The sequence below is a fragment of the Fundulus heteroclitus genome, chromosome 2, assembly GCF_011125445.2.
Source record: "Fundulus heteroclitus isolate FHET01 chromosome 2, MU-UCD_Fhet_4.1, whole genome shotgun sequence".
In the NCBI taxonomy this organism is placed as follows: domain Eukaryota; kingdom Metazoa; phylum Chordata; class Actinopteri; order Cyprinodontiformes; family Fundulidae; genus Fundulus; species Fundulus heteroclitus.
In genome coordinates this window covers 6,618,249-6,639,337 of record NC_046362.1, presented here as the reverse complement: position 1 = coordinate 6,639,337, position 21,089 = coordinate 6,618,249, and the positions used below count along the sequence as shown (strand labels likewise).

General features: G+C 42.5%; 1 protein-coding gene across 2 annotated transcripts in view; it reads right to left on the bottom strand.

Annotated features, from left to right (window-relative positions):
- LOC105926197 (INSC spindle orientation adaptor protein) overlaps window positions 1–21,089 on the bottom strand; it is a 103,007-nt gene that overhangs the window by 6,113 nt on the left and 75,805 nt on the right. For both annotated transcript variants that reach the window (XM_036146474.1, XM_021316343.2), the window contains 7 exons: window positions 19,116–19,482; window positions 18,338–18,390; window positions 16,417–16,540; window positions 14,338–14,451; window positions 8,792–8,917; window positions 424–595; window positions 22–200 (listed from right to left, as the gene is read on the bottom strand). In XM_036146474.1, coding sequence (XP_036002367.1) covers window positions 22–200; window positions 424–595; window positions 8,792–8,917; window positions 14,338–14,451; window positions 16,417–16,540; window positions 18,338–18,390; window positions 19,116–19,475 — 1,128 coding nt within the window. In that variant the 5' untranslated portion in view covers window positions 19,476–19,482. The remainder of the gene's footprint in view (window positions 1–21; window positions 201–423; window positions 596–8,791; window positions 8,918–14,337; window positions 14,452–16,416; window positions 16,541–18,337; window positions 18,391–19,115; window positions 19,483–21,089) is intronic.

The window sequence follows — 21,089 nt, the reverse complement described above, 5'->3', positions numbered from 1 at the left end:
CGCTCCGGCTGTGTTTGTTACCTGGTCTTTGGAGTAGGGCGTGTCGACTCTTTGGCGGTCCTTGCAGGCCTGCAGCAGGATGTGGATGGCGTTGAGCTGCAGGAGGATCTCACAGGCCATGCTGTCAAAGAACGTGATGTTGGCCAAGGCTGCAGAAGCCAGGAGGAACACTTCGCCACAGGAGGCGCTCTCACACAGCTCTGAGAGAAGAAATCCTATTAAACATGGTCTTAACCGGACAACATCTGATGCAACAAAATGTTTGAAAAGGCAGGAAAAGGTTAGCGGTTAAAGCTTTTAGGAAAAGTGTTTTTTTTTTTCTGTTAACAGAAAGTCGTTTCAATACACATTGTTTAACATCCTTTTTAAGAAAAACAGTGCGGAAAAGAGTAGTTAGGCGTGACCGGCAGCGAGCCCACTCACTGATCAGAGCTGTGACGATGTCCTGCATGCTCTCCAGGAAGCTGGCAAGGTGCTGAGTGGAGCTGTGGTGGGGGGAAGTGATCTGGGCCACGACCGCCGCAGCCTCGGCTCTGGCTGCCTCCACGCTGCTGTCGTCGGTCAGGATGTCTGCCAGGCACAGGATCCCGTCCACCTGCAGGTCGGTCGCAAAGAGAGAGATAGTTACCGGGGTCAGTGAACCGTGTTTAACAAGTACGTAAACCTGCGGCGCCTTGCGAGAGTATTAACACTGCAAGTTTTTCCATTTTGTCACGTTACAACCACATCAGTATGTTTAATTTGGTTTTTACGTGATCAACTATTTATCTTCATCACTTTCCTATGAGCTACACATCACTCCTGTGAGTTTAAAAGAGAACATGCCTTGAAAGAAAGACTTTAGACTATTTACCATTGCAATGTCATGATCCAAATCAAGACTTTAACGTGACATGCAGAGTAAAAGCTCAGCTCATAAAAAACAACATTAGCTACCATAACTATGCAGACGACACACAGCTCTACATCACCATGTCACCAGGTGACTATGAACCAGTTCAAGCACTGAGTAAATGCCTCTAAGAAATCAATGCATGGATGTGCCAAAATTTTCTTCAATTGAGTAAAAACAAAACTGAAGTAAAAGCAACAAGCCAACAGCTGCTAAGAAGAAGACGCAGAGCTGCTTTGTGGCCTTAAAACAAGCATTACTGCAACGCTACACCAATCAGGCCTTCATTATAGAGGTTATGAACAGCAACCACATATTTTAAGAAGGCAAATGAAAGTCCACCGTTAATTTAGTGACAGGCGCCTGAACAACTGTCAGTCAGGAAACCGAGATTTTCACAATCCTTGAACTAACTGAAATTGGACCGTCTGGTCGCTGTGAGGAGGAGCGAGGTACTGAGCATTACTTTAGAACAGAGCTCTTTAACGTGTGGGTGGGTACTGGGGTTTAGTCCTGAAGACATATGCAGACTTCCAAAAGTTGTGACGGCAGCATCCGTGTCCTTGAATGAATCACTAGTGTATTCAAACGTGAGCTTTTTGAACTTTTCTGTGACTTTCATACAACCGTGCCGGGATCAGATGGCAGCATAAAGTGACCTGGGCACCGTGTGTAGCACCTATTCACTACATTAAAGGCAATTCTCATCATTAAAGCTCTCTCTGTGACCTTATTCTGTAAAGCTATGAACCCCTTCATGGGAGCACACTCCTTTCTTGGAGATATATTCAATCAAACACATGATATACACAGTACAATGTTGTCATCGACACGTCGATGATTTTGGATCACCTTACAAAACACCAGCATCACTCTTCATCAACTGAATAAAGAGGAAGAGCGAAGGGTCAGCTTGGCTAAAACCCACAGCTTGTAAAGATGGTTGGGGTGAAGACAGTCCTTTCTATTTAACGGCCAGCTCTAGAGCCATGGTGGGCACCAATACACTCTCGTATGCGTGACTGGCATCCGCCCAGCTGGTGTGCATCATCAGCTTTTAGGGAGGAGCTCAGAGCGAAAGCCGAACAGGGGATTTGCTTCAGCGTATGAGGTCAAAAAAACTGATTGGATCTTCGTGCGTCTGCAGGGCTCTGCAAAAGTACTCTCTCTCCTTGAATATTTCCACCCTGTGTCACAAGACAGCGAAAACATTAAAGTGTATTAAACTGGGATTTCCACAAAATAGTTCGTAGCAGGAAAAAAACTGCATTGTTTTCAAAATGTACACATGTAAAAATCAAAAAAGTGGTATTCATATGTATTAAGCCCACTTTTGTCTGATACCTCGAGGTTAAAACCAACCAAAGAAGTCACGGAATTAATACACAGCCCATGTTTAATTATATTGATTTACAAATTCAGCTCAAGAAGACATGGGTCTGTTGAAGAACATCAGTCAATAAACACCTCCATGAAGACAAAGATGCACAGCAGATAGGTCAGGTATAAAGTTAGAGAGAAGTTTGAAGTAGTTAAGGTTATACAACCATACCAGATTCCACAGAACACTGGTCAATCTCTTATCAATAAAGTAGTAAGACTCAACACTGCAAAGCTACCCAGACGTGGCCATCTACCTAAACTGACAGAGTAGAAGAGCAGAGCTTCAATTTGGGAAGCAGACAAGAGCTCCATGGTAACTCTGAAGGAGCTGCAGAGATCCACGGCTCAGGTGGGAGAATCCTTCAGGAGGACAAGTTTCAGTCCTGCACTCCCCCACTCTGACCTGTCTGGAAGAGTGAAGAGGAAAGCTCTTAATGAAGAAATATCACAAGAATCCCCATTTACTGTTAGTCAAAAGACATGTAGGTGCCACGGCAAACACAGGGAAGAAGGAGAACAAAAGGTTTTGTTGAGGTTTTTCTTCAGCAGGGACAGTGAAGCTGTTCAGAGCTGGCTGGAATAGGGGCGGACAATCCTGGAGTATCAGAGTCTTGGAGGCTGAAAAAGACTTGACATCTGTTGGGAGGTTCGCCTTCCAGCAGCCAGAGCTACAAGGCAATGGTGTGGATCAAAGCATACTCATGTGCTAGAATGGCCCGGTCAAAGTCCAGGCCTAAACCACACTGAGAATCTGCTGCAAGACTTGTGACTGTTCACTTGTCCTCCCCATCCAGTCTGACTGAGAAAAGCTGTTTTGCAAAGAGAAGCAGGCAAAGATTTCATTAACTAGATGTGCCAAGCTGGTAGACACATAACCCAAATACTTGCGGTGGTATTGGCTCAAAGGTTAGGAGTGAAGATGCCACTAAATTCCACTTCCAAGAATTTTTAAAAACCTTGTATAGTTTCTTCTTCTTCACAAGATTCACACATTTTGTTAGTATGGCATTAAAAATCCTAAGAAATACAAAGTCATTTGCGACTGCAACAGGACAAAACGAGGAAAAGTTTACAAAATACGCTTGCAAAGCTCTGTATTTCCTTTCGTGTTTACGGGTAAACGGATGATTTTAGAGATCGGATTCGTCAGGATGTCATGTGCAGACCTTCACCCACATGAGGGCAGTGTTGTTCAGTTAAAGAGCACCAAGGAGCAGCTGCAGCCTGTTAATCTCTATCACACACTTCTTAATAAGCTGCTTTTCCATGGATGTAAGTGCAGGAGCTGATACACACTGTAAGGTGCATGGTAAATAAATTAAAATGCAATGTATTTTGGGGTCAATCTATTCCGGTGTGATGAAGTCTAATTTATCTTGTATACTACGTATCTGTTTCTGACACTCATTGGGTCACAGGAGTCATTTTCAGCATGGGGGAATAGATTAAGCCCATGCTTTTTGGGGAGCTCAGCTTCTGGCAGATATGAAAACAAAAGTTTACCAACCAACATCTCAAGTGGAGATAACTGTCAGCTCACAGCCTTCCACAGCTGTCAGTCTTATCTGCAGACGAGCATCAGCCCGCCGAGCTTCACAGGACAACTTCCTATTTTTGTCTCTGTGGACGTCAGCAGCGCCGCGCGACAGCGACCCACTGACGTGGAACCATCCACTCTCCACGCCCACGTTCCTCTACCGATTCATCCTCCTCTTCCCCCTTCTTCCCCACCTGGACCTCCGCCTCCTCCCCGTCCCCCCCATCCTTCGTAAAACAGGATGTTCCCCCAGCTCCTCATTTACAGGACAGTAAATGTATCTGCATTAATCTGCTCACTCGGTTGTCTCTATGTAGCCGTCAGACGTGCCAAATAAGTTAGAACAAAGTGGGCCCTCACAGGCGCGAAACAATCCTGGAGGCTCGACATCAGGAAATGACATTCAACAACTCACTTTTTGTATTTTAACAACAGCATCATGCAAAAAAAAGTTTGTGTTGTAGCTGAAGGCCTCTGTCAGTACAGGAGAACTGCTCAGATAAAGCGGCTGAAAGGCTTTCTTCCGTTTTAGGATTCTGCGTCCTGTCTGTGAGTATGCACTGTGACAGTATGACAGTAACACACAACATGAAAGTTAATGCAAAAATGTTCATTTAATAGCAGTGTATTTAATTAAGCAACTTTTTAGAACAAATAATTCAAATTGTCGTATCCCGACAAGTGTGATTAAATCTCTAAAATACCTGCATTTTTTTCAATTAGTTGAAGTAATTAATTACTGGTATAACAGTTATAATTTCCGGGATTAAAGGACTAATTTCTCTGCAGGATCTGGAAAAACTAATCCATGCGTTTATCTTTAGTTGAATTGATAACTACAACGGTATTTTCACAGGTCTGCCTAAAAAGTGGATCAGACAGCTGCAGCTAATCCAGAACGCTGCTGCCTGCGTCCTCACTAAGACTAAGAAAGTAGAGCACATCACACCAGTTCTAAAGTCCTTACACTGGCTCCCTGTATCTCAGAGAATAGACTTTAAAATACTTCTGTTAGTCTATAAATCACTGAATGGCTTAGCACCTAAATACATCACAGACATGTTATCAGTATATCAACCCTCCAGACCACTCAGGTCTTCTGGCTCCAGCCTGCTCTGCATACCTAGAACCAGAACCAAACATGGAGAAGCAGCATTTAGTTCCTATGATCCACTTATCTGGAACAAACTTCCAGAAAACTGTAAAAGTTTGAAAAGCCTGAGTTCCTTTAAATCAAGATTAAAAACCCATTTGTTTAGGATTGCCTTTGACTGTTCTAGTTAAACTGTTATTCTGCTTTTATTTTCCTATATTTTAATCATGAAAAGCACTTTGCGTTGTCTTTGTACTCAAATGTGCTACACAAATAAATGTGCCTTGCCTATAATTTGTAAAGTGTGGAAATTAATGACTGATTCCATCCGCTGCTCAGCAGCTGCTGTGCGGTTTCTAGAAGTTGCTGTAGCGACACTTCTCCACCGGCAGCCAGCTGCGCCGGAGCGCATCCAGCCATAGGCCCAGAGACCTCTGGGCCTCGGGTCAAATGTGTAACAACGTGTAATAATTTGATTATTTTTGATACATGTTAAACAGAAAAAGAAATGAATCGGCCACAAAATTCTACATTACCCTTCAGATGTTTAATGCATACAAAAATATAAATTTTTGCTGTTCAGCTCTTGTGACACAAGCTCAACAAGAAGTTGATTCATTAACTTGGGGTTGGGAGCAGGGTCATTACTCACCCACACCTCTAATTACCCAACAATGTACTTATGCCCAGTTCGCCCATCCTTCACAGTCCGTCACGTTCTTTCAACCCCACACCAACCCTTACCCTCAATCCCATTTCACCTCATCCCTCTTCCTCCTCTTCATCCCACCACCCTCAGCCCTACTTTCTATTCTCATTCTTCGTCCACTCCTCTTTGTTGCAGGTTCCATCAGGGGTGGGATGGGTCCTGAGTGGGGTAGAAAAAAGCCATTTCCTGAAGTGTTCTGAGTCAAATGTTTTAACTACATGCATGGCGCCTGTCTGTGTAACTTTATCTTTGTTTGGTTTGTTTGATTTTTAATCAAAACAGGTTTCTTGAAAATGACTTATAGGTACTCAAGGAGACAACCTGTATACCTAAAGGTTAAATAAAGTAAAGTAAAACTAAAAAAAGACTGCACCTTCAGGCTGAGTCTCTGCCTCTATACTCTTCATCACCAAGTCTCCCCATATGGCCCATACATCCATACATCCATCCCATCAAACCTTAAAACTCACATTAATGTGACGTGGTCCTTTCTAGTGAACCGATGATGGCTGGTTCCTGAGTAGTCTGCAGTCAGCTGCTCAAAAGACATGCTGTTGGCAGCTTTCCAACTGCAGTTTTAAATCAGCATTACCTACATAAAGTGATGGACGACACCCCCTTTGGTATCCATACCATGATTGCATCAAGTAGATTTATTCCAAAACCGTCATATTTCTCTTTCTTGTAAGCCCACTAGCCATCTTCTGCCAGCTGACTGGTAGTTCACAGCGATACGTTGGGGAGGGGCAGTGATACCCGACTATCCTCTATACAGCTGGAGAAAACTCCAGTCACTCTGACAAAAGGACCTTAAACTGTAGGAAGAGAATGATGGAAAATGTTTGTGTTGGTATGCCTCGATACAGAGACCAAGCCCGGCTGCGACACAAAGCGACCCCCAGTAAGGCATGGCGTTTGCTAAGCTCCAGGTTGCATTAATTCATTTTCAGGTTAGGTTTAAACTTCCAGACTGAATGCCACATGAAGCTGTTTTCCCTACATCTCGCCCTAACAATGTGTAACTTACTACGATGTGGCATCATTATTACAGCATTACCTGTCTATTTGGAATAAACCGGAGAGGTTTTCGCTACACCTACTCCTTCTCTAGATCAACACAGACAGGTGTCTTTCTCAAGCCTGAGCAATTGGCAGGGAGCGCTCCGTAGATCTGATACGGCTGACAGCTCCCCCTTTGGAACCGGACTGCTAATCTGGTTTTGCTTTCCCGTCGAAGCGTTTTCACAGTCAGATGACTCCTTCCGTCCCAGCTGCTCTTTATGTGAACAGACACCGCGGCTGCATCATTATGCGCTGTGATGGTGTGCAATTGTCTTTCCAGCTCAGCACAGGTGCTCCCGCTGTTTATTTTGGTTGTATTCTCCACAGAGAATGAAGGAGGACAGACAATGAAGGATGTCTCATTAGCTTTTCCCTCTGCCTGCCACACCCTCTTAGCTTTACACGCACAAACAAACCAACAGGGTTGGAAAATCCAGGTCAGGAAGGTCTTGGCGAATGACCTGTCAGCTTAGCATTCAAGAGGTCCAACTAATGATCTCATTTATGAGTACCTGAGAGCCTGACTGGGAGTCGTGCAAACAGTTACTTCATCTAGTCACAATACGGTGCATGTTGTATTTCTCCTTGCCTGGAAAGTACACGACAGCAATACATGGATGTTCCTCAGACCTGATTTCAAACATCTTCATTAACTAGGATTCATTAATCGTAGGTCAATGGAGAACTATGAAGGTACTGTAGCAAGACGTTCCAGTCATGTTTGTCATATTTGTTTTTAGAACGATTAAAGCAATTATATACCCTCTTGCTTATGCTTGGGAATACCCATAACCATTTTTCTATAGTGTGATGCAAAATGAATTGAAAGTGCTGATTGTGCTTTAGGCCAGTATTCTGAGTTTTATCTTTACATGTGTTCCTTACTCTCAGTGCAGGCGGGACTGCTCCACAACTGGCCATTGTAAGCCAGTCCCATTCATGGTGTTTATATGCAGGATCTCCAGGTGTGCCCGTGTAGAGGATGGTATTTGGTTTGGTCCAATTTCAATTTTTTGTACATGATGTGGTTTTGTTGAAGTCCTCAAGCCATGACCTTCAGCTTAAGCTGAAGCGGTTCAAAGCCAGGTTTGAAGCCGCCGGGATGATAGTCAGCTCTTCTAAGTCAAAGGCCTTGAGTCTCAACCAGAAAAGCATGGACTACTCCTTTCAGGTGATTAAACAGGAGTCTAACGGAGATTAGTTATTTATCTCCAGCAAAGCTGACATTGCTAAAGAAAGAGGTAAGCTACCCTTACCTATAGCTATTAGAGATGTATCAGGACTGAAAGAAGCAGATCCTTGATTCAATTATGGCGCAATTAGATCCGTTGCTCTTCCATATTGAAAGGAGCCCTTTGACGTTGTCAGACACCTAAAGATAATCCCAATTGTCCACTTCTTCTTGGTGGATTTCTGGGCAACATTCATAGATGTAGACTTCACTGGAGGTACTATATAGCTTGGCCTGAGAGTACCTTGAGATCCACCAAAAACTGGAGAGCTATCTGGGATAAGTAAAAGAATGTCCAGCTGGATAGATGGACAGACAGACAGAGGGAGTTAACCGAGTTAACGGTAATCCATGCTTCAAAGAAATTGCTTAACCCAGTCAGTGAGGGTCCACCAGGTCCCTCTGAAAGTCTCCACAGTCCAGGGGTTTGTAACAGATTTCCACAATAAAAAGAGAACACATTTGAAAAGTTCTTATAAAAATGTCAAAGTTACAACAAATTTCGGCGAGAAGCAACTCAGACTTAATTCTTTTGGACACACCATTAGAATGCTGGTACCATGTGAATACCTATTAGAATGGAGTGTGATCCATGATGCTTCAACAAAGGGTCATTGACTCTGTGTATATGGACTTAGAAACAATTCAACCTCTGCAGAGATCAATAAAATAAGACAGCAAAGATGTTCCTCACAAGCAGATAAAGAAAACTGTGCGTGTGTGTGTGTGTGTGTGTGTGTGTGTGTGTGTGTGTGTGTGTGTGTGTGTGTGTGTGTGTGTGTGTGTGTGAGAGAGAGACAGAGACAGAGAGAGCCAGAGAGAGAGAGAGAGAGAGAGAGAGAGAGAGAGAGAGAGAGAGAGAGAGAGAGAGAGAGAGGGATTACCTTGTCCAGTTGGCTGATTCCCTCTTCCACACAGCAGATGGAGGCCACCGTTCTCAGAGCATGAGCATACAGGTCTCTGAAGCGGTCTTGTCTGCAGATCTTAAACAGGGCCACCACCGCGCCTTCCTGTGCAAAGGGCAAACAGATTTTCACATGAAGAATGCCATTTACAGTAGGTTTAAGTGTGTGATGCTGCCTTGATGCTTAACTAACATGCATTTTTGTAGCCAAAAAACACATCTTGAAAGGTTCTAAGCTCATTCATCCATCTTTTGTCTATAGAGGCTTGGGTCAATGCGGGGTCACTGAGGCCCATTTGGTGAAGGGCCTGGTACACCCTTCACAGGTTGTCAGTCCATCACAGCACAGCTTGTTAAAATGTTAAAATTTTTTGTTTTAGATGTAATAACGTTCTGCCTGATGGAAATACGAAATGCTTCATTCACATCTATCAACAATGTGTATTCTGCCCTCGGCTGCAAATTTGCATGGTCCTTCTAAGCTGTAATATTGAATATTCCCATGCAATATGAAAAGCAAATGTCTCAGTGTATCAACAAGTATGGCCCTTTCTGCAGAGATGGAGAACCCACATCTCAGCTTTCTGTAGCCCTGGCATCTGTCTTGAATCTGAAACCTAGAATAAAATGCCAAATGGTTTGGTTTATGAGTCACTGATAGAGGAAAGAAAAATATAAATCAGTGTTGTTTGTTTGCTATTTTATTTACTTATGCAGCCTACAGTCAGATTTACTTAAGGCCCACTTGTCTTTGCGGTCTAAAAAAAGTGGACCTATATGGTGTCATATTCATATCCCAAACAAATAAGAGGTCGATCATTACTGATTAATAATCTCCTGACACTCAATAAACTTAAACAAGTTTAGAAAAATGCTTCAGTTACATTTATTTTATAAGAGGAGTACCAATAGGCACTGGCAACTATTTCTCCACAATATTTTTTTTTTCCCTGTGAATAAATGTCATCAAATTATTGTTGGATTTTACAAATTTTTTAATGTGAAATTAAGCTTCTGTAATGAATAAATCCTGCATTTTCAAGCTTTTTACTCATCTTTACCAGGGTTGCTAGTGACTACAGAGGATGCAGTAAAAGCTAGTGGAAAGGCCCATGTGAAGAATCTAACAGAGGTGTCTCTCCAATTCAGCTTTGATTTAGTTTGAATATGTACATAATACAGAGAAAAAGAAGAACGAGAAGGGCTGGGGGCTGGTAATAAATAAAACCCTAAGCAAACAAAAGTAAACTAGGAGTGGGAAAAGATCTACTTTTTAATGAAAGTATGAATAGAAGGTACAACACCTTCTAACTTTCACTTCACTTAGTAAAGAATGTTTTTAAGTTTAACAGTATTAGCCGTTTTCTTATCAATATATTGGGTGAATATTGAATAAAAAGTTCATTTGGAGAAAACTCATCTTCAAACTCACTAGTTTGCAAAAGACAAAATGTCTTTCCCTTGCAAAGACCTCACATTGTGCTACTTTTAACGAAATTATACAACATATACGTCACCATCCGGTTTTATCTTGGAGCGTGCATAATTGGCAAAATGACGTGTGAAATTGCTCCTAGCTAAATAGATAGTGCTGGGAGTGCCAACCAGCCGCACCGCAGCATCGCGTTGGTTTTAAAGAGTCCAAGGGACCTGAGATGACCGATGGATTTGGCCAGCTTTATTCAGCGAGCCTGCCAGCCGCTGAACCTCTCAAAACCCTCCTAGAATCCGTGATGTCAGCTGAAACAAGTGAAAATATGCATATCCCATGAATGGAAAACAGTGAGCCCGGAAAAAAAAAAAAATAGATTATTTGCGATCCATAATAGCGGACATTTTCTCTTTTGGTTGGTGTAAACAAACAAAAATAGCTTCTTCACTCCTCCATGCCCATGCAAAAGCATCCCACTCACAAAAACCACTTGGAGGGACTGAATTGTGATTCCCGTGCACACAGCTAGAATTACCTGGAGGAAGACGAAGCCTGTAACTACCACCATTATCCTAATAAGGCCATTATACTGAACTGGCATGTCTCACATTCTGCTAAGGCCGTGCTGCCGAGGCTTGGAGTGGTTAATCATCCTGCCCTCCAGCCTGACCGCTCTTCCCCGTTCGCTGCCTACGCAATACCTGGAAGGATTGTCGGCACCGTCGGACAGTCTTTAGTAAACCTCGCCGCTGATTTAGGCGGATTGGGTAGTGAAAGGAAGCTGTTTGTTTCTGTTGTTTCATTATAAAGGTGAACGTCGTTTAAAAAAAAAAAAAAAAGATTCCAAATGGACTCAAGTCATTTTGATTCGGAACATGTTAAAGCACTAGGAAGGCGGAAATCTACCCATTCCAAATACTTTAATTGAATTCTGACTTTTGCTAATTATATTTGGGACAGGATTTAAGGATTTAATCGAGTTTTAGGCTTCAAATGCTTCGTGCTTGCTCTCTTCTAAAGTGTTGTCTCGCTACATCTGCAGCTGCTCAAAGGAACAAGCCAAACCTCTTCTGGGGAAAAGTTTGGATCAGTAAGTTGAAAGTTGGACAGAATTGGAGATTCCAGGAGGAAGAGCACACAACGGTCCTCCCAAAGCCCTGAGTTAAACTCTCCTTAAATAATTTGGACCAGGGGTCACCAACATGATGGCCATGGGCAACAGGTAGCCCCCTGGACCACAAGATGTGCCCTCGACCTTGTTAAAAAATAGCACAACCCTCCAGTGAGCTGCATTTAAAATGCTATTTTATTCAGTTGCTGTTCCTTTTTAGTCATAATCTTAAATCAATTTACATAGATTTAAGGGTGATAAAAACATGTTCATATTACATGAAGTTAAGGTGAGCTCTGAATCTTTAGTTTAAAGGTACCCACAAAGTAGCTCTCAGTTTCAAAAACGTTGGTGATCCCTGATTTGGACTACACTTAAACGGCAGTTCCTTGTCAGGAAACCAACCAAATGAAAGAAGCTCTACCAATTCTATCAGGAACAGCAGTCACATTGAATTCTCTGAATACACTTGATGTTCAAAATAAAAGGACAGTACAGTGGGGTTCAATCAGCAAGGTTATTCATTCTGTGAAAATCTAGCTGTCCACACAGGTCTCTCTGTTTGAAGAATGAAGGTAGCAGAATTTTTACATCCTGATTATAGGGACTACAATGAGGAAAAAAAGCAAAATCTAAATAAAATGGTAGACAGCTCTGCTGCGATAATCTCAGAAGCTTTAATATTGGTAACAAAAACCAAAAAGACATGGGTGAAAATGGAAAGCTACCACTCCAATCGATGAAAGAGAAGCCACAGTGGTAAACGCTCAGCCAATGATCAAGGTCTTCACTGGAAGATCTACAGTTACCTTTGAGTACATTGACAATTAGTAGACGCCCATGTGAAGCTAAACTATTACTAAAAAGCTCAATTTGCAATTAGCCAAATAATAAATCAAACGGTACAAGAGAAAATGGTCCAGCATGTGGAGGAGTAATGAACGCCAGGCTGCTTGTTTCAGACCCATACTGTTTACCCCATGACCCCCGAATCACTGAAATCCAGTCATTGTACACTGTGAAACATGGTGGCTCAGAGATAGAGCAACATTTCCATAAGCATTTTTCAGTTTCTTGTTTTTTTTTTTTCCCAAGCACTATAAAGCATCTTTCTTTAAGCGTTTTCCAGCTTTTAAAAGCATTATTCCCAGCGTATCTGTGCCCATGAAAATAAATGCTATTAAAATCATTCTGACCTTTGCTCACGTTTTTAAGAGCACTGGCATTATCATGAAGTCTGAAATTATAAGGATATTCCTGCCGATGATGAGTGTGTGAACACTTCTGACCGGAGCTGTAAATCCTATTTGGCTTACAGTTTATGGTTTGGGCTCTTGTCAGTTTAGCCCTGACTCTTATTTTTTTTTTTATCCTTCCTCCCCTTCACTGTCCTTTTCTCATTAAGGTAAAACAATCTATGGCAATGCGTCGGAAGTATTGAGAGCTCCAGCAGCAAATCTGCAGTGTGGCCCCATATATCATATAAAAGCTCATTTCTGCTACTATAAAGCCAGATGATGACTAATTATAGTTGAAGTATTGTGTTTTTGTTTTTTTTTCCTCTCCCCCTTGCAGAGCATCTCCTAGTTTTCACAGATTGTTGGGCTTCTCATTCGCTGCTTCCCTGTTTGTCAAACAATCCCTTCCACCGATTTCACCTCCATTCCCTAAACGGAGCCCTCCGAGGAGCGCGACGCTCACACTCCATGCTTCTCCATCCGTGTTTCTCCAGCTACGGGCCCAACACGGCGTGTAATTTGTTTCCATCTCGTAGTTTTATGAATCATTCTCTCTGCTTCGCTGTGCTCGCTAACACGAAAGGAGGTGATTCAAAAGGAGATTTACAAACGGAAATCTTGTCAGTAGAGTTTAGATAATTTTCTTTGAAATGAGGCAACATGCAACGGCCTCATGGCGGGCCAGCCGTCAGGAGAGTCTAGTCAACAACGCATAAAGCCTTGACTTTGTGTCTTTTAATACTTCGTGTATGTTCATTTTGACATTTTTATAGATAACTTTGCTATGGATGGTGTCAACGAGTTACTTTCTTTGATTATTTGTTTTCAGTACACTTCTTGATCACGTAATATTTACACAGGGTTGATCAAGAGAAGCAGGTATTCAAATAAAATGAAAATTAAAGGATGATGATTTTATCCCTCACACAAGTCTGTTAAATCTTCCTTCTAAACCAACAGCATTCGTCGCAAAGGCAACTTTTGTCAAATTTCGTCTTTTAACCCCCCACCCACCCCACATCTGGTAGATAGAGATGGTAGAAACACTACAGCCCCTCCCAGCCAACAAGCAGGTAAGCAACATAAGCAGAACATTTTGAACGTGGATTTGATACGAGCCATTTGGTCCGTACCGCTGAGAGGGATATCTGTGAGGGAGTGTGACAGACAGGAGGAGGCTAATTAGCTCAGATGACAGGTGGACGTGTTTTGTATTGGGTATTCATTAGGAGCCAGTGGTGGGCAGGTTTCCCCCCTGATGGTTCGGTCAGCGGCGCTACACGGGGAGTTAGGTATGAGCGGATGGGCAGGTAAAGGCATGTGTGCAACTTGCCTTTGTGATCAATGTCCACCGCTAATGGGAGCTGACAGTATTGATCTCGCATCCTGGCTGTAAAGGAAGCGTGTGTGTGTGTGTGTGTGTGTGTGTGTGTGTGTGTGTGTGTGTGTGTGTGTGTGTGTGTGTGTGTGTGGTGGAGGAGCATCAGGATGAGTCTTATCTAGAGAGTCGTAGCAGCGGCAGTCTAACTAATGGCCAGTTGAGACTTGCTGTCTGGTCTGGCTCGTCTTATCTCGCACTGAAATGGCGAGGCGGCATCGTGGAAACGTGCAGCTCTGCTGGTCAGAGTACTGGCTACTTGCTAAAGGTGCGTCTCCACAGAAGAGCACGATCCTAGTTGTAAAACATATAAATAAAACCCCTAAATCAGCTCAGCCAATCAGCTCCTCTGGTATATCCAGACTACCTTGGCAATGATGCTGCAGAGCTGGGGTCCGTCCTGGGTGAGTGACAGCAGGTTGCTAATGGCACTGCCAATAGTCTGAACGCAGTCTGACGACTCAATCTGTTTGATCAGCACCTACAGGGGGGAAAAAAGACACCTAAATTAATTTGTTATTGATGACAAAAAAGAAAACAACCCCATTCGACTCAATTCTTGACTACAAGGAGGTGATTTCAGATAAAGGCACGGTTTGTTTATGTCGTATTTGCTAGCTACTTCTAGCATTGCAGCTTTCATCGGAACTGTATTACGCTTAGAAAGAGAAGCTTGTTTAGCTGTTTTATATTATAGATGGTGTTCAGACAAAGTGTGGCATACATTTGTATCTCATCCCCCTAATCAATACTCTGTCGCTGTAACTACAGCTGCATGTCTCTGCCAGCCTTTCACATCAGCACGGTTAAATTTTTAACCATTCTTTTTTTGCAGATAGCAGATTGGATTGAGAGCATCTGATAACACAAGTTTTCAAGTCCTGTCAGAAAGTAAAATGGGTTTACATGTGGACTTTGATGGGACCATTCTAACTCACTAATCCTTGATCAAAAACATTGCAGTGTAGTTCTGGTTGTAAGTCTGGGGTTGTTGACCTTGTGGAAGGTGAAGCTCCGTCTTCAGCCTTTTGCTTTGTCTAACCTATCTTCTTCCTGAATGGCTCTGCACTTAGCTCCACCCCTCTTTCCATCAACAGCTTCTTTGCACTGTTGAGATGGTGAGTTCAGGGCATTGCAAGGTGTTTGTTTTCTACCACACATGTTTTGTATGTACGTGAAAAAGCCTGTTATTTTCGGTCCCATTTGATTGGCTGTGTCCTTTTGTGACGCAGCTGCAAACTGGACCTCTTATGGCTTGCCACTCTTCTGTAAAGGCCAGCTTTTGTGGAATTAATGAGTAAAAACAATCCTGTCAATATATTCTCCCACGTGAGCAGCGGACCTCTGCCGCTAATCCAGAGCTACCGAGAGGCTCTAGCACACTTCTTTTTGATTAGATTATGCAGGAAACTTTAAAAAAAATGTGATTCCACTTTGTGTAACGTTCACGGCTTCTGCTGTGACTCTTCGTCTCTGCTGCTGTCTGCTGACGTCACCCTCTGCTCCCTGTGCTGCTCTGGTAATTACCCACTGATGTCCTGCACCTGTGTCTGCTCTGATTACTGGTGCTGCCACACCTGTGTTCCTCTATTTAAACCTCTCTTTATGAGTTCCAGATTCTAAAAACCCTTGTGTGGGTAGACCTTCCAGTGTTCCTTGGCTGGCTTCCTGTGGGTGACTCAGCTTGTTCTTAGGATTCCTGCCTGTTTGCCTCGCCCTTGTCAGACTCTCCTGTTGGTTCTCTGGACATCGAACTCTGTGCCTAACCCTTCTGTATCTCAGCCTGTTGGATTGACTCTGGAGATACAGATCTCTGGAGATACAGTTTTCCAGAGTGCTAAGTGCCTGGATTTTCCTACCAGTACCTCTGACTATCAGTGTATCATCCTGGACTGTTTATAGATTTCCGCCCCTGCATCTGGCTGTACAAGGGAACCAGCCTCTGCCAGCAGAATATTCAGGAGACCACTCCTGTGATCTTTCTTTGGATTCTGTGCTATGCCCGGTTTTAAAAATCTTAAAACGTCACTCGAAGTGTCTTGAATTACTGGGTTCAAAACCAGAAACATTACAATTTGTGTTGGTCTATTACTTAAAAGTGAATCAACCATGTGTCAATGTTTGTAGATTAAAAGTAAAAATGAAAATGATCCCTGGTGGCAAAGGTTTTACAGCATACTATATTTGATTTCACTCTGCTTTTGGCTTGAAAAGCCTGAAATGTCTGCACCTCTGTACATATCAACACAAGCAAAAATCTACAAACCCCTGTGAAAAACAGCATGAACCCTCTTACACTGAGCAGTATAATATAACTAGCTGAAAGTAAGTGAAGCTAATGCCGCTTTCTCTCTCCCCTGCGGCTTAAGGTTACTTTATTAGCATCAAAATAATGCTGAGAAAGCATGGATAAAGTTTTGGAACGTAGGTAAATATAATGGCCTACCCGGATCTCATTGGCTAACGCCATGTCAATCATGTTGCTGAAGGAATCGCTGACATCTGTGAGGATCTCATGGATAGCTTCCCTCATGGATTTAAGGAAGAACTCATCATCTGTGTGAAGGCACCTGCAGGTAAGGGGTCAAAGCATCTTCATGAACACTCATGAACAAAGTAGGTACTCTTTGATTCCAAATAACATTGAAACATCTTATTTTAAGATGCAGATATATTTAAACCAAAGTAGATCATAGGAATTTAATACAAATTTTGTACCTCCAGTCTAATGTTTAAGCAATCCTGAACATCTCTAATGAGACATTTTTATAGTTTTCTGCTCCATGTTAGGGTGTGAGTATACACAATCTTAAGGAGATCTGACATCAGCCGTGAGAGCACCAATTTACAATACAGGTGTGCTTTCAGGGATTTCTTAGTTTGCAGGAGTGGATTGTTGAACGTTCCATTAAATGTTAGATTTATGGTTAAATCAAAAGAAATGTCCATAGAGATACAGCTGGAAGCATAGTTTGTAACTTTAAAGGTAAAGGAACAGTGAAAACATTGCCTGGATGTAGCAGAAAGATGAAGCTATCAAAGCCACAACCAGCCCTGTGAGGAGGGAGGTCGCCAAAACTCTCAGCTGACTGCAAAAGACCGGCAACAAAATTTGGTTGCAGCAGCCTCTGAGGTTTCAGTTTCCACAGTAAGGTTGATAAACATTAAAGGCTTTATGCCTGAAATTACACCAAGACGTGTGCCACTACTTAGCTAAAAGCACAAGAAGAGTGGGTGCACCAGTGGAGCTCGGGTAGCTTGAACAACCTGTATGTGGAGGCTTAAGTCCTCAATGCGGCCGTCCCGGGTTCGTTTCTGGCCCATGAACCTTTTTTGCATATCTTCGCTATCTCTCAGCCCCCTTCTTGTCAGTCTACTTTCATTAAAGGCCAAAAATTGACTCTAGTTTGATCAAGACGTTTTGAATAAGCAATTTAAAACGTCGGATTCTGTTTTGTACAATGATGAATCCAAACTGCCAGTTATAGCCTGGGCTACAAATAACACCGGGTCTACAGTGAGGCATGGAGGTAGCTCTGCGTTGCTCTGGAGCTACTTCACTTCCTCTGGCACTTTGAAACCTGCAGTGTGTGCAGGGAGAATTTGGTTTAATAAGAGGTCAAATCCTGGAAGATAATGTCCTGTATTCTGTGAGGAAGCTAAAGCTTGGGCATCACTGGACTTGGACACCACAATGACCCAAAACTTACCTCAAAGTCCACCAAAGCTGAATTTCACAGGAAGTCCTGAATGATTAACGAGTGGCCCTCATAGCTGCCTGATGAAACTCTTTGATGGGATTTTTAAAAAGGCGGTTGTAGCACTATTGAAGAACTGGAGACCTTTGCTTGTGATGGATGGGCTAAGGTTCCCCAGGAATGCTGTCAGAAGCTGGTGTCAGACCAGGGATCAAGTTTACAGCAGGTTATGACAGTAATGGTGAGAGACTGCTGCAGTCATTAACAGCGGTATTTTTTACCGAAACTGAATGAACCAATTGTAATATTAACCATGTTGAGCAATTTAAAACGTTCCTTGTTTCTCATTACAAACAGCTGCTAGTTTTTTTTTTTTATTTTACCAGTAAACCTGCTATACCTAATTGTAAGTGTAACTGTATTTCTACTGGGGGTTTCATAGTGAGAATTATTCAAAAGTGGCAATATTTTGAAGTGTATGACAGTTCAATCTCAAAAGACTGAACAAGCCTGGCTTATCTTGGTAAATGACAGGCTCTGGTTCTTTGCAGTTCTTCAGTCAGTAAATGCACCTTAGATTTGCATTTGTCAGGTGTTGCTGTCCGTTTAAGATTACTTTTGCTTTATTTATAGTATGCGGATCTCTCTGTTTTTACCCATGTCTGTTACCTCTCTGTGATGTTAGTCAGCTCCATGCACTTTTCCAGCAGTGATTTCTCATACTGCAAAAAAAGAGAAACAACAAAAGAAAACATTTGCATTAACAATGAGCAAACAAATACAAAACTAAGAAACTAAATAGCTGCTTTTTTTAGACTTTATCTTACTGACTGAAACAATAGCAACAAAATGTCAGACACATTTAAGAAGAATTACATTTTGTGTCAAAAACAAAATCTTAAAAGAAGGGCTTTCAATTGTTTTGTTTTTTTTGTTTGTTTTCTACCACGCTAACCCTGAACCAAATCCTCTGCAACAAATAACTTTCAGAAGTTATTTAGTTCAAAGATAGAGTCCCCCCTGTGTAATTTATTCTCAATAAACTGATGAAGGCTTTAGAGGTTCATTCGAGAATATTAGTTAACCTACAGCACATCAGGCAGGGTTAGGCTATAAAACAGTGTCTATTCAAGTATTGACTTAGTTGGGCTGAATACAAATGCAGGCCCCACTTTTAAAATCTCTATTAGGAAAAACATTTGCTGTCCACTTGCACTATTTTGTGTTGGCCTGTCACATAAAATCCTAATAAAGTAGATTAATGTTTGGTGGTGAAGTGACAAAATAAATACAAGTTAAAAGAGTAGAAATTCTTTTCTAAGGAACTGTATAAGAAAAACATGGATATTGTTTTTTTGGGAATGTCTTTATAGGCTAGTACTTATTTTGCATTGAACCTAACACATCATTTGTGAAAACCACAGAGAAAATCTCAGCCAATCGTCACCTTCTGCATCTCAGGAGGCGTGCTCCGGGCTGCACTGTACTCATGCACCAGCGAACGCACATGGCAGTTTGCACGCACGGCCGTGCTGTGGACCCTCTGCCAGCGGCCTTTCTCCAGCCGCTGGAACATCTTCCCCAGCTCTGTGCTGACCACTAGTGCACGGCGAAGGAGCGTCTGCAGGTTGTTTCTGGCTACATGGTCCCCGCCGGTGATCCCAGAGGTCACTATGAGCTCTCCCTGGTGGGAATCTTCGTCCACTCCAATGGGTTTGGCCTGAAGGACACACATGCACTCCACCTCCGTCATGTGGCGCAGATCCTCCATCCACCGTTGGACTGAGTCCACCTGCAGAGTCTGCATGCGGGTGCTGAGGAGCAAAACGAAGAAAGAGGGGCCAAAGGTGGGATTAGAGTCACGCATTGTTGACTTTTAACTCAACTATGGAGTGGAAGAATGATAAACGCATAGTGAAAGGTCCTTTTAGTATGAACCAAATATCAAAATGAAGGATTTTGTTTTTGATTTTATGAGGACAGCACGGGTGATTGTGGGATGCCGTCTACCAGATCTGGACATGGTTTATGCCTACGAGTCCAGAGAAGGGCCAGATGCATTGCCACTGATCCCATCCACCCATGCGATGCGCTGTTTGACCCACTTCCATCAGGTAAACAGTTCAGAAACAGTAAACCAGAAACTAATATGCTCAAAAACAGCTTCTTTCCAAAAGCTGTAAGTGCTATCACCCCCTGCTGAGACGTTTGTGGTCTGCTGCATGTTACAATTTCTGAGGGAATATCTGATCGCACAGCACTGTAAACGAAGGTTTAAGATTACTGCACAGAATTCACCGCGGGCATGAGTGTATCGTTGTATTTAGATTATGGGAATAAGAAAGTAAGTAAAGGTAACATTTTATTTCTATAGTACAACTATGGATTCTAGAGTTTCATGCATCAGGAATTAAATTATCTGCTGTTTAGCAGGTTCAAAAATATTTAGATTTGACCTAAACAGTGAAAAAGCTGACAACAAATTTATTAAACCAAATGGTAAACGGCCTGTACTTGTATAACGTTTTATCAAGTCTGATGACCCCAAAGCGCTTTACACTACATTCAGTCATTCACACACACACACATTCACACCCTGACAGGGATAAGCCCCACCTCCTCTCTGAGGTTTTATGACTGACAGAAGCGAGGCTGCCATACATCAGCGCCACCAGGACCCTCTGACCACCGTCTGCAAGCAATACGGGTAAAGTCTTGCCCAAGGACACAACGACTCGGTCAGAGCGGGGGATCAAACCAGGAACCTGCTAGTTACCGGACAAACTCCCTGAATCCTGTACCACTGTCTCCCCCAACCAAGAGGAACCCAAAGAAACCAAGTAGACCCCCTGATTCAATAACTGATGAAGGGCCTACAAGGTGTCCAGAGTTATGTGGCTGCAAAAAAAAAAAAACCCAAATGATTACTGTTCCACATCTGCTCATGACAGCTGGATTGAGGTATTTGGCTTTATCCAAACAGAGTGCTGTGAATTACTGCCAAACAGCTGTGATTGGCTACGGGCATGTCAGTGTTGTTGAAGTCTTGTAGTTGATTCAAATGCAACTTTGCACTCATAATTTGTTGTTTTAGACGTTCCTGCTACAAATGTTTTAAAGAAGCCACATGTATTAACTAATTTTCCAGTTATACTGTCATGGACATTAAAATGACAACTGATGCATGTAAAGTCTAACATGTAGATGGAGCTAGGTGTTTTTATTTTTTGCTTTGTTGCTGTTTTGCTTTTTGCAGCTGCTCAGAGCATTGGAGTGGATTTGCTAAAGTTTCCACTTTCAAGAACATAACTGCCTTCATGTTTGTTCATTTGTGAGCTATCTTCTCTTGTCAGGTTAATAAGCAACAATACTTGAAGGTGGAGTGTGTGGACGACATAAAGTTCCTGGGCATTCACATTTC